At 41.0% G+C, this 12,836-nt stretch overlaps 1 protein-coding gene across 1 annotated transcript in view; it reads left to right on the top strand.

The window, feature by feature from the left end:
* The window catches only part of LOC119425504, a 20,166-nt gene extending 19,803 nt beyond the window's left edge, over positions 1 to 363 (top strand). Inside the window, exon 6 of the mRNA XM_037693032.1 lies at positions 123 to 363. Within this exon, the coding sequence (XP_037548960.1) occupies positions 123 to 363 (241 nt within the window). The remainder of the gene's footprint in view (positions 1 to 122) is intronic.
* The last annotated feature ends 12,473 nt before the right edge of the window (positions 364 to 12,836 follow it).

The following is a 12,836-nucleotide window of genomic DNA, read 5'->3' as shown; positions in this document are numbered from 1 at the left end:
AGATTAGATTAGATTAGATTAGATTAGATTAGATTAGATACTTTATTATTCCCAGGGGGTAAATTTGAGAAATGGCTGGATAATATCAGAAACCATTTCTCTTTTCTTCTGCCTTCTTGCAGCTTTCGTCTGTTTGATGAACAGAAGGATGTGTTGATCCTGCTGTTTCTGGAGGAGATCCCTCCTCATCATCTGTCTCCATACTACCGCCTGAGGAAGCTGGTAAAGAAACGCACCTACCTGAGCTGGCCTCAGGCTGCACAACACCCAGGAGTCTTCTGGCAGAACGTCCAGAGAGCTCTGCAGACAGGAGACGCTCTGACTGAGGACACAGACCTGCTGACCGGACCAACAGTATTCTGAGGAATGAAACAGAGCCGTAGGAGTCTCATTAGAAGAATCACTCTCATTGGTCTGTGGTTTGTAGCAAACTTCAGTGATTTAGAAGTGTCTAAAGAAGGTCTTTAAGGATTATACTTTGAATTTGTTTGAGATCAGATCATCATCACAACTCCAGTAATGTAACTGGACAGACAGTGACTTTCAACTGGTTGTTCTCCATCCATCCACCTTCTGCCACTTATAGTCCAGTCACGGAGGCAACAGGTCAGCAGGGATGCCCAAACCTCCTTCTCTCCATAAACACTCTCCAACTCGTGTAACTCCAAGGTGCTTTCAGGTCAGAGAAGACACCTAAGTCCTCCAGTGAGTTCCTGGCGTGTCTTCTCCCAGTGGGACGTGCTTGAAAACCCTCAAAGTGGAGAAACGCAGGTGACATCCTAATCTGCGTCAGTGCAGCTCTACTTGTGTTGTGTGTCTTGTTGTTGCCACTGTTTGTCGATGTGTGAGACTGTGTCCTTTAGTCATTTCATTTAGAATAAAAATACAGATCAATTTGATTTCAGATTTGTATGTGCTCTTAACATAAACTGTTTAACTACTGTCTGCAGTTTTACTTTGTGCAGAAGTGAAAATAGCTTCATTTCTCCTCGGCTTTGTGACTCTGCTTTTAGTTCCTTGTAGTTCCACACTGAAGGAGGAGGAGATAGAAAAAAAGCTGTAAATATGAAGGAAGTGGGAAGAAAACATGATGTGAGGCCTGAGTGGGACGTCAGTCCTTCACAGAGAAAAGGTCATTTTCAGATTGAGGCACAACGAAACTTCTTTTTTTTTGTCAATCATGTTTTTCAGTGGATTTAGAACTAATTTTTTTTTAAGTTATCCAAGATGGCTGCCACAGTCAACTGACTTTTTTTTTTTTTATTCATTCAACCTTTATTTATACAGGTTAATCCAACTGAGTCTCGGGGACTCATTTACAAGAGAGACCTGATTTCAACAAAGAGTGATGACAACAATGGAAAACAGCAACAATAGACAGTAATAAAAGAGGCATACATATTTTTATTTATTTATTTATTTTTAAGAAATTAAAATAAAATGGCTACGAAAAGGACAGTCAAAAAGAAAAAGTAGCAAAAAAAGGCTAGATTATAAGGCGGTGTAGAAAACTAAAAACAGGAACATGTCTGCGTTGGTTTTTCACAGGAACTTAGCAGATGTTTGAAGCCACTTAGAGAGGTCAAGGTCGAGAGCTTCAGGTCTTTTTGTAAGATATTCCAGGAAACAGGAGCGGAGTAGGAGAAGGCCCTTTTCCCTAGTTCAATTCTCACTGAGGGAACACTGCAGGTAATAATGTCCTGAGAGCGCACGCTGTAGCTGCACTCACGCAGAGACATGTAGGAGGAGATGTATGAAGGCAGCAGACCAAGAAGTGATTTAAAAGATGAAAATGTACCAGTGGGAGAGTCTGCGTGAAGTTAAAGATGACCAGTTAACCAGTGAATACAGGGTGCAGTGGTGGGTACAATAATCACAGCCAGTTATGAATCTTAGAGCACCATGATAGACAGCATCCAACATCTGCAGGGTTCTTGTAGGAGCGTTCTTGTAAATAATGTCACCGTAGTCAGTGGAGGGAAGGAAAGTAACTGTTACAAGGCGTTTCCTAGCATTCAGAGTTAAACAGGATCTATTTCTGAAAAATAATCCCACTTTAACTTTCAGTTTCTTTACTAGGTTTTCCACGTGGAGCTTAAAAGAGAGATGCAAGTCGACCAAGATACCCAAATATTTATAGGAATCGACAAACTCAATAGGGACACCATTTGAGGATAAAATCAGAGGAGGAACTGCTGTGACTGACTTCATGTTTGAAAAAAGCATCCCTTTGGTTTTGTCGGCATTTAGGACAAGTTTGAGACGGAACAAATCTGACTGGATGATGTCAAAGGTGGATTGTAAAAGCTGGAAAGCCTTAGCAACTGTTTAAGCTCGACAATAAACAACTGTATCTTCAGCATAGAAATGTAAGGCTGCATCAGGGATTCTCTGACCTACATTACCTATGTAGATTGTAAAGAGGATGGGTCCTAAGACTGTGCCTTGTGGTACACCATTGTTGACTGTTAAATGACCTTAAAAATATGCAAAGTAGCTTTAGCGGCTTAGTCTCTCTCTTTGTCCACATCTTCTACGCCAAGTGGCTCTCATTATGAAAGATCTTTGATTAAACCTTCAGCGGTATCATTTGGTGTCATATTTGCTATTTGTTAGCTAAATGTCTCTTGAGCTATTAAAAAAAAACCTTTCACAAAATAATCATCGGATGAACATTTACAAATGATTAACTTTGGAGTTAATTCAATTCAAGATGTCCGCCGCAGCTAATCAACATAAGCTGAAACAAAAACATTTCTGTAGTTTAGCCACTTTCATAGACATTTTGACAATATTTCATGTGGTAGTAGCTGAGAGTCTTTTACAACACATGCTCTGAGCATAATATCATTGCAAGTGTTTTATTGAAGGTTTGATCAAAACAGTCACCTCTCCATCAAGAATGAGAGCCCTTTAATTTATTAGAAGCATTAATTCTGTTTATTTGATCAACACACCAGGAGACAGTCAATTATAAGTTATAATGCAATAATGCTGTTAAATGTGTGTGTGACAGTGTCATAGAGGCAGTTGTCTTTTACACTTTTTTTTTTCCTGAAGTCATTCCCTTTCTCATACTGTTGGTGAAGAGAAGAATAACTTTTAGGACTTGGTTCATTTCAAACAGATTGCTCCATGAAGCCACGTCTCCTGAGTGAGAGGGAGCCACTCGTTTGGCTTCTTCTTGAGCATCGCTGGTGAGTGAGTGGTTCTGTCAAAAGCTTTCTCTTTGGTCCAAGGTGATTCCACTAGTTTAGATTAATTGGAGAGGCTGAGGAACCTCTGCCTCTCCTACCTGAATCTTTAATACCAGACTGATTCCCCGCAGTGAGCAACGTCACCGTACGGTGATGATGGCCTCTTTTCGTCTCCGGGTCAGGGAGGGATCACAACAGATGGACCTGAAACAGAGGAGGAGCATTTTAAGGCTTTCATCAACAGGAAATAGGTTCACAGGAAGCATGAAGAGGTGGATCCAGGCAGGTAGAGGAACTGAAGTCAACTTTACGTTTTCTTTTTGGGGGCAGCTGTGGCTGAGTGGTTAGATCAGTCGTTCTCCAATGGGAGAGTTGGGGGCTTGATTCCATCAGCAGACACATGCTGAAGTGTCCCTGGGCAAGACACTGAACCCCTCATTGCCTTCGATGTGTGTCCCATCGGTGTATGAATGTGATCTGAAAGCACTGATTATTCTTTATATAGTAGAGTGCTGTATGAATGGGTAAATGAGGGCACAGATTATGTTGTAAAGTGCTTTTAGTATCTTCATAAAATAGAAAGGCGTTATACAATACAGTCCATTTACTATTTACTTTTAGGTTCTGCATCAGGACTTCAGGAACTTTTTCCTGAATGTTACAGCGATTCCCAAGACATGAAACTGTTGCCGGTTCCTGATAGAACCTGGCATCAACAGCATTCAATCTGGGTTTGACAAAAACCTTCCAACATCACGGGACTACCAATCCCTCCTGAGCTTACAATACATCTGAACTGCAGCCATTCTTCAGACTTACCTGGATACCGCAGGGCTAGCCAAAGTTGGACCTCAGAACTGGCAAAAATGCAACACGACGGAGTGTTGTCAGAAAGTGTGTCGTCAGCACAGGCAGCAAGAAAGGCCAGTTCCCGCCAGAGGAACTGGTCCAGGATTTAGCAAATAAATGAGATGATGGAGGTCAGCCGTCAGTAATCTCATCCTCCAGACCCTGAATCGGTTAATGCTCCTGCGGTCCAGACATGGACCGGTCTAATTGAATATTTGTCTGTCTGATTGCTTCATTCAAAAGCTATTTGAAATGTAAGCTTGTCTAGAAGGAAATATTAGCATGTTTTAAAAATAAGTTGTAAACATGAGAAATCAAATAAAGCGAGGTGAAACATCTAAAAGGGATGAGATCACTTCAGCAACATCTGTATTCAGGCTGAGACAGATTTTGGAATTAATTTGTTGTATCTATTTTATGTGATTGTATTGAAATTAATTGATGGCTGCTTATGATGATTTTTGTAAATTTGATTGAAACAGGAATCAATCCATCCATTTTATTTAACTTGTTTTCTGTGTAGGGTCACAGGGAAAGTTGGTGCCTGTCTCCAGCAGTCACTGTCCACGAGGCGGGGGACAACCTGGACAGGTCATGTCCACCAAAGGGACGTATGGACAAACAAGCAACCACACTCTCACACCTGAGGACAGTTCAGAGTTATCAAACAACCTAACGTATATTTTTTACCTGTAAGAGGAACCCACACATGCAAACTCCACACATAAAGGCTTCAAACAAGAGGCAAACCTCTGACCTTCCTACTGCCAGACCACTGTTCCACCGTGCCACCTCATAAAGAATGAAAGCAGCTGCTATTGTAATGTTACAGAGGTTAAAAAAAATAGTTTTGAATTAAACCAAATTTGAGTTTGACGTGTTGAAAGAAGACGCGAGTCAGCAGAGAGCAGAAGCTCATAATCTGTCTGAAAAGATTTCAGTACTTTCCAGAAAACAAGAAGTGCGTCTGATATTAAGATAACATGGGGGAGGGGGTGCAGGCAGATGATAAGATGGCAATCCTGATCTGAACCGACTTCAGTGACACAACAAAACTGCTTTGGTGAGCCGCGCCCCTGGTGTGAGGATGAAACAAGGCAAGAAACGACGATAACCACCTCAAGAACAAAGCCCCAATAAAAAAAATAATAAATGAAAAGCCTTAGCAATATATTTTATGGTGCTCTGACTGCTGACCTCATGCACCTCACAGGTGCTGTTTAGGAAACAGAAGCAGGAAAGTCTTTGTCGGGTTTGATGCTTTCTTTCCGTTGCCATGAGGGGAGCAACAAGTTCCAGAGGAAACACCGAGAGGAGCAGCAGAGAGCGAGCAGGCAGGATTGAGATCAGGGTTACGTTTCCTTCCACCGCTTGAAGATAAGCAGATTGTTGAGTTTTTACCAAAACAGCTCAGGTGAGTTCCACTGAGAGAACAGTCGTTCAGGTCCGTCACTGGAAAGAGCTGTTGTTGTTTTTTAACTAGGAGGCCAGGTTCACAGAAGTGACTTGAACTGAACAAATTCGGTGATTTCAAACCAGCTTTTGGGGCTGAAGCTTGGTTGGATGTAAAGAAGGAGGTGGCAGCATCTGCTGGACAACATCTAAACTGCACGTGTGTGTCCAGACTCCTGCAGAGAGACAAAGAGAGAAGAAGCAGTACACCGATGTCCCCCCCGTCCCTGAGAGAATTGAATAATGAATGTTTGTTGTTTTTAAGATGAGTGTTTTTCTGGGCTGGAATTAAACATAGAATGCAAGTAATTCAATTCAATTCAGTTTTTTTTATTTTAATTTAAGGATCCCCGTTGGCAGCACGGTGGCGCAACTGGTAGAGCTGCTGCCTCTCAGCGAGCAGGTCCCTGGTTCAAACCCCGGTCCAGGGGCCTTTCTGGGTGGAGTTTGCATGTTCTCTCCGTGCATGCGTGGGTTTTCTCCGAGTACTCCGGTTTCTTCCCACAGTCCAAAAACATGCATGTTAAGCTGATTGGTAACTCTAAATTGTCCCTAGGTGTGAGTGAGAGAGTGAATGGTTGTTTGTCTCGTTTGTCTCTATGTGGCCCTGTGATGGACTTGCGACCTGTCCAGGGTGTACCCCGCCCCTCGCACAGTGATTGCTGGACATGGGCACCAGCGACCCCCGTGACCCAAAATGGAACAAGCGGGTAAAGAAAATGGATGGATGGATGGATGGATCCCCGTTAGTTTCTACCATAGTAGAGACTATTCTTTATGGAGGTCCACACTACAAACATTGCATTTAAATCATGCTTTTACAAACATACAAAAAAAAAAAAAAACATAAAAAAAAATATCTCAGACAAAATCAAAACACAAAAATTCAAATCAACCACCTCAACAACAACATTTTACAAATATTGATAATGTGTTATGTGTTGTCATCATTGTATGTTCCCATACAATGAAGAAACTGGCTCTCTGCTTTTAACCCATCCACCCCCAGGTGGAGCAGTGGGCAGCTATCTGAGGTGCCTGGGGAGCAACTGGGAATAGGTTGTGCTCCTCAGAGACACCACGAGATGTGCAATGACTGGGGATCGAACCTGGGACTTTCGGGTCCCGAGTCGGCTGCCCTGCCTCTAGACCATCATCACAAAAGGTCGTCACAAAATACTTTAAAACACACAAGAATTAAAAACACAAAAATTCACAAATTTTCGAAATTACTCATTCCATCAAGTCAATTTTATTTCGTTATCTATTATATATTTTTTTAAAGATACTTTTAAAAAAATTGCATGATCAGCAATTAATGTAGTTATCGGTTTGTTTATATAGCATCAATTCACAGCAGACGTCGTCTCAGGGCACTGAACAGAAACATTCCCATGCATATAAAGTCAGATAATAGTGTTATTTATCTAAAGAACCGACAGATTGCATCGAGTTTTCACTTCATCGCAGTCTCACGTCCTAAGCAAGCAGAGAGGCGACAGTGGAAAGGAAAAACTCCCTCATAAGGAAGAAACCTCCAGCAGAACCGGGCTCAGGACAAGCGACCATCTGCTTCAACTGGCTGGGTTTGAGAGGACAGGAAGGAGGAACAGATACACAATGGCAGGTCCAGAATGGAGGCCATCGGGTTTTCACTAGGAGAAAAGACAAAAAGACGGAAATCACATGTTAAGAAAAAACTATTACCAATACAAATTATTCATTTTGTAAACCTTAATGCTTTTGATGCAAGATATTCAAGTGTGGGGAAGTTACTCTGTGTAGAAGAACAGAGGTAGTTTTATTTTAGCTTGTCCAAGGTGGTGCAGAGTGATGGATCTTGGCGAGCAGAGGGAGCAATTTCATCCCTGATCAGGTACAATGGCAGAGCCAGGGGGTGGCCAGGGGTGGCCAAGTAATATTCAGCCACCCATTGGCCACCCCAATCATTTGAGGAAACTATACCTTTAAGCGAAATAAAATATTTAAATCATAGTTTCGTCCAAAGATAGTAATGGTCGGTTTACATATACTGTATAAATGGTGGTGGCCATATTGGATTTTGACGTGTCAACCCAATTTTCAATAGTGATATTTTTAACACTTAGATACAGACACACACCAAAATGGAACCTCACTTATTTTTCAAGTTAACATGACGGATGGACAGAGTGTATTTCCAGTTCTCTCCATTCGCTCTGCGTCGTGGGACAAAAAAGGGAACTTGACAAGATACAAAAAAGCAAAACAACACTTAGACACCCAAGTTCGAGTTTCTTTATTGTCATTTGCATCACATGCGGTACATGAGGTGGAACGAAATTGTGTACTCAAGGTCCCAGTTACACCCAAAAATAGCAAAAATGTAAAGTATAAAAAGAAACAGTAAGAATCTAAGATATAAGATATACGCTAAAAGACCCTGAGCTATACCAGCATGATCTGTTTTATTCTGCAGAAAACATGAAATATTTCCGTTTCAAATTTTGCGCTTGTTTCTTCCTCTGGCCTGGTGATGGACTGGACCTCCTGTCCTAGATGAACGTAGCTTTTGGCCTGTTGACTCCAGCACACGCACACACAATCACAAGTACACCTGTAGCCCTGAGCACAAAGCAAGCGCAGACAGTGATTGAACGCATGAGTATTACTTTCACTGGTAAGAAGTCGCAAACTTGGAAACAGCCATAATTTACTCTCTCTCTGAGCAAAAAATAAATAAATAAACTTTGGCAGTGAAAAATCACCTGATTTTGTGCTCCTCATTCTCACTTTGGAGGTACATGGAAGGCAGGATTAGTCTTGTCAGACCTGAACTATTCCGTGTGGATGAACTTCATTTGCAGGGAAATGTCGCCATTTTTCCTGCTGCTGTCAGGAAGAAAGATGCTCCACCGTGATGAATGCGTCAGATAAAAGGCACATTCATTAACATTATATCTTCTGAAAACACATGAACATTTTAAGGCAGAGCATTTCATGAAGAAATGTGTATTACTCATCACATGTCAGGTTTAATTCATGTCCGCCACAGCAACACCTGAGATTAGGAGAATGACGTGCTAATGTTTGGACGATGTGTTAATGAGGACTTCCAGCTACGTCCATATAAAATTAAATTAAATTCCACCCAGAAGTTTATTAAATATTTTGCTAGCAAGATGAGAATATGTTGACTCCAAGAGTTAATGGACGATTTTTAGACAAATCTCAGGCGATCAGTTAGTGCTCAGAGTACATGTTGATTAGTCTCAACTACTGTCATTAATCTTTGCTCAAAATCTGTACATTTGGCTGAGTCATAGACAATATTGGTTTTGTATGAGTCGCTTAGTTGTGGCGGCCATCTTAAATTAGGTAGACGCGAGCTGAAGGTAACTGAATGGTTACTTTCTAAAAATTTCATTTAAAACTTTTGGGGATTCCAGTGTTTTCTACACTAGCCACCTCTTACAGCTGAGTATCAGGGGCGGAGCTAAATGTTTCCAGATGTTTCCCTTACGGCTGATGAAGCGTCTCCAGCATATAAGGCTGAGTGGAACTAGAACCCAACGCTGGAACATTGGTTACCCTTTGGTACTCAATCTGCAGTCCTAGTGAAAGCCTTCTTCATGAAAAATGTACTCTCTCCCTCTTTCGGGCTGTAGGTCCTGCTCCTTTCAGAGCAGGGTCAGCCACATGGATTCTTCTTCTCCGTTTTGCTGTTTGTGTATCGTCTGTTGTGAGATGGAGCGTCTTCATATCCTGCTGGATCATATCCATCCACCTCTTCTTCTGCCGTTCCCTGCTTCGCTGACCAAAACTTCTGCGTTTAATAGCCTTTTTTACCTTGTCATCTTCCATTCACTGTACATTCCCCCATACCATCTCATTCTTGATTCCTGTAGCTTATCCATGATGCATGCCGTGCCAAGCGTTTTTCTAATATCGTCATTTCGCCAACTACCCTTGAGAGGTACTCCAAGAATCCCACGTAGCATCAGCATTTCTGTTCTTTCCAGGAGTTCCTCTTCCTTTTTCTTTAATGTCCATACCTCCGTTCCACAAAGCCAGACTTGGTGCACCAGCATCTCGTACACTTTTCCTTATCCTTTTGTCACAAAGCACTCCTGTCAGCTCCTTCCATTTTTGCCACGCCGCACCAATTCTGCGTTTGACATCTTCGCAGCTTCCTTTGGCATTCATCACCGACCCCAGATACTTGAACGTTTCAACCTGCTTCAGTATATTTACTCTATTATCAGTAATTGTTGAGGTCTCGTTAGCTTTAGAGCAGAACATGGTCTCGGTTTTTTTCTGCTTTTATTTTCAGACCTTTACTCTCAAGTCTCCCTTCATGAAAGATTTTCTGACCTTTGTGTTCCCTTTGTGATCCTCGCAGTTTTTGACTCCTGCCTCTAATCCTTGGTTCTCCTCCATCCGAGATTCAAGTATCCTTGTCTCTACTTGGAGTCCGTGCCTTTTGTGAACCCTCGCCTTGGAGCCCTCACCTGCAACACCTTCAACAACCAAAACCAAACATCATTAAGTCAGCCTTAATGTCCAGCCTGCCACTCTCCAGTGGTCTACTCACTTACCGTACTTAATTGATAACAGTGGTGTAGTCTATGTGATACGCGGGTATGCAGAGTGTACCCACTAGAAAAGCTTAAGAATTTCAATATACCCACTTTAAAGTGCCCGATGATACATGACATATCATTGGGTACGTGTCATTGGTACGTTAAACGGCAGTTAAATGCCTCCATAGCAATCTTTCTGTATGCAGCGCTCGTTTATTACATTCATTTATCCAGCTAATTATTTATAATTTAGTACTTCTGTACTTATGCTTATAGTGTATTTTTAGCTGATGTTTTTCTTAGTTCATATCTTAGATCTTATGACTGTTTTTCTTTTACATTTTATTGTTGGATGTAACTGGGACCCTGTGTACATAATTTTGTTCCACCACACGTACCACATGTGGTGCGAATGACAATAAAGAAACTCTGACTCTGACGTACAACTTAATACTTGAACATGTTTTGCTTTGATACTGTGTTTTATAAGATCTATAACGTGTTTTTAATACAAAGCCAGCTGTTGTACAAAGTTTGTTGTACATTTATTCAAACATAAGCATCAGAGGAATTTGGAAATGTTCAATATGCTTAAAAATCAAAATAAATTGACGATTACATTGTATTAACCGGTGTACTTTGATTTCTAAACGCAGTATACCCACTACAAATGTAGACTACACCACTGCTTGAGGACGCTCATCGTCCTCTATATCCTGGAGTCCTCTGCCCTCCTATCCAAACGTTCAAAGAGCAACAGTAAAAAAATAAATAAACTGATAAAAATCATCTCTGAGGAATTATAGTCCCCATCCAGTCGTCAGCAAATCCTTCTGCTCACCTGATGAATCTAGATATTTTTAAAAATAAATAAATAAAAACACTTTTTATTGTCTGCGTCTGTAAGTCTGTTGGTTTTCAGTCTCTTAAACTCTGCATTTACAAAAGCTTATCATTATTAAAAATGACGTCTGTTCAGTGATTTGTGAGATACGGCACAGACACACACAGTCATGGGTGAAGACATTATATTTATGCTTTTGGTGGCGAGCAAAAACGAGTTAAAACTTTTGAAACGTGGCTGTTTTACCAAAAAACTATTGTAAATGTGTCGAAAATATCCCTTCGCTGACTGTTTGTGATACTTAAAAAGCAAATAAAATCTTTAACTCTAAACTTCCTAACTGAAAAAAAAAAGATTGTGTTGAAACATTTAAAAGCTCAAACAAACCGGATGCAACGCTCAGATTTAACGTTAAACCTGAAGTTCTTCCACGGAGGTGATAATTAGCCCACAGCCACACTCCGAGCTGTGATGTTCTCCGGTCTGGGTGCAGATGCTGCTCTGACGCCTCCATCAAGAAGTCAAATGATGCTGCTGTAATAACACAGCTGTCTGTCAGCGCAGCTGCAGCTGCAGAGAGTGTTTGGGATAATTTTAGGTTTGCTCTGATTACAGTCACATGCTTTCAGAAAAACACAATCAGACCACAAACACTGTGTTGATACACTGATCTAAGATGATGCACGGATAATGAACAGTCACATATTATCACATTTACAGAGATGAATGTTAGTTTTTAGTTTAAAAACACTATCTGATGCTAACTTTGTCCACTAGAGGGCGCTCACTGGTTCATATTTATAAAGTGAAATCTCCAGGAACTGCATTATTTCTCCTCCTTGAAGAAAAGGAGAGAATTGATCAGAAGGTGAGTTCGATTTAAACCACCTCAATGTTTCTGTTCTCCACACCATACTGGAATTAACTGTGACTGTCTGTTAGCAAAATATCTCATGAACCACAGGGTGGATTTTATTCAAATTATCTGAAAGTAATCAGTGGGTGAGCATTTACAACTGTTCAGCTTTTGGAGTCAACCCAATTCAAGACGGCCGCCACAGCAATCAAATCTTAGGGAGGACAAAATGGCCACAACTCGGCCAAATTCAGCCAAAATTTATTGGAGTGGTAGCTGAGCATCGTACCAAACGAGCTCGACAAACTGAACAATATTTGTATTAAAACTTTGGCTTTAACTGTAGGTGTCAGCCCTGTTTGTCTGTTATAGCAAAATATCTCATGAATCACAGTTCGGATGTGTTTGAAACTCAGAGAACGTGATCAGTGGATGCGCATCTAGAATTTGGAGTCAACTCAATTCAAGATGGCCGCCACAGCCAACTGCAGTTAAGAAACAGGAAATGGCTGCAACTCAGCCCGTCCTAAAGATGCTGAGCAAACTGGTGGTTGTAGCTGGAAGTCATCTTTAACACATGAGCACTAACACATCTCACAATTCATCACTTTTTTTACACGAGACGGTGGATCATTTAAAAAATATGACCAAAAATGTCAGTAACTCATAAAACGAATCATTTTTCATCACATGATGATTTTAGTTTTGAACACGAAGCTCGGCTTTTAATTAAAATAATAAATCAGCTGCAGTGTGCGGCAGTCCTGAATCACTTTTCATATCATTTTCTGTCCATTTGCTACTTTGAACACATTCTGCATCGATCGGTTTCTGTAATAAAATATTTTAGGAGAACCACGACAAATCAAACAGACATCGGAGAACATTGTAACGTGGACCACTCTTCACACCACTCTTCCTTTTTGTGAGTTTGTGTAACTTCAGACGTTCAAACACGAGGAATTCTTTGACGAAACTGTGTTTAGCTGCAAAAAATAAAGAAAATTTCCACTCTTTTATACCTAAAATGTCCATAAACTGCATTAACCACCTGAGCGGTGGTCCAAGTTAGTGAC

The sequence above is a fragment of the Nematolebias whitei genome, chromosome 19, assembly GCF_014905685.2.
Source record: "Nematolebias whitei isolate Nwh7 chromosome 19, NemWhi1, whole genome shotgun sequence".
NCBI classification, from domain to species: Eukaryota; Metazoa; Chordata; class Actinopteri; order Cyprinodontiformes; family Rivulidae; genus Nematolebias; species Nematolebias whitei.
This window is presented reverse-complemented; position numbering and strand designations above follow the sequence as displayed.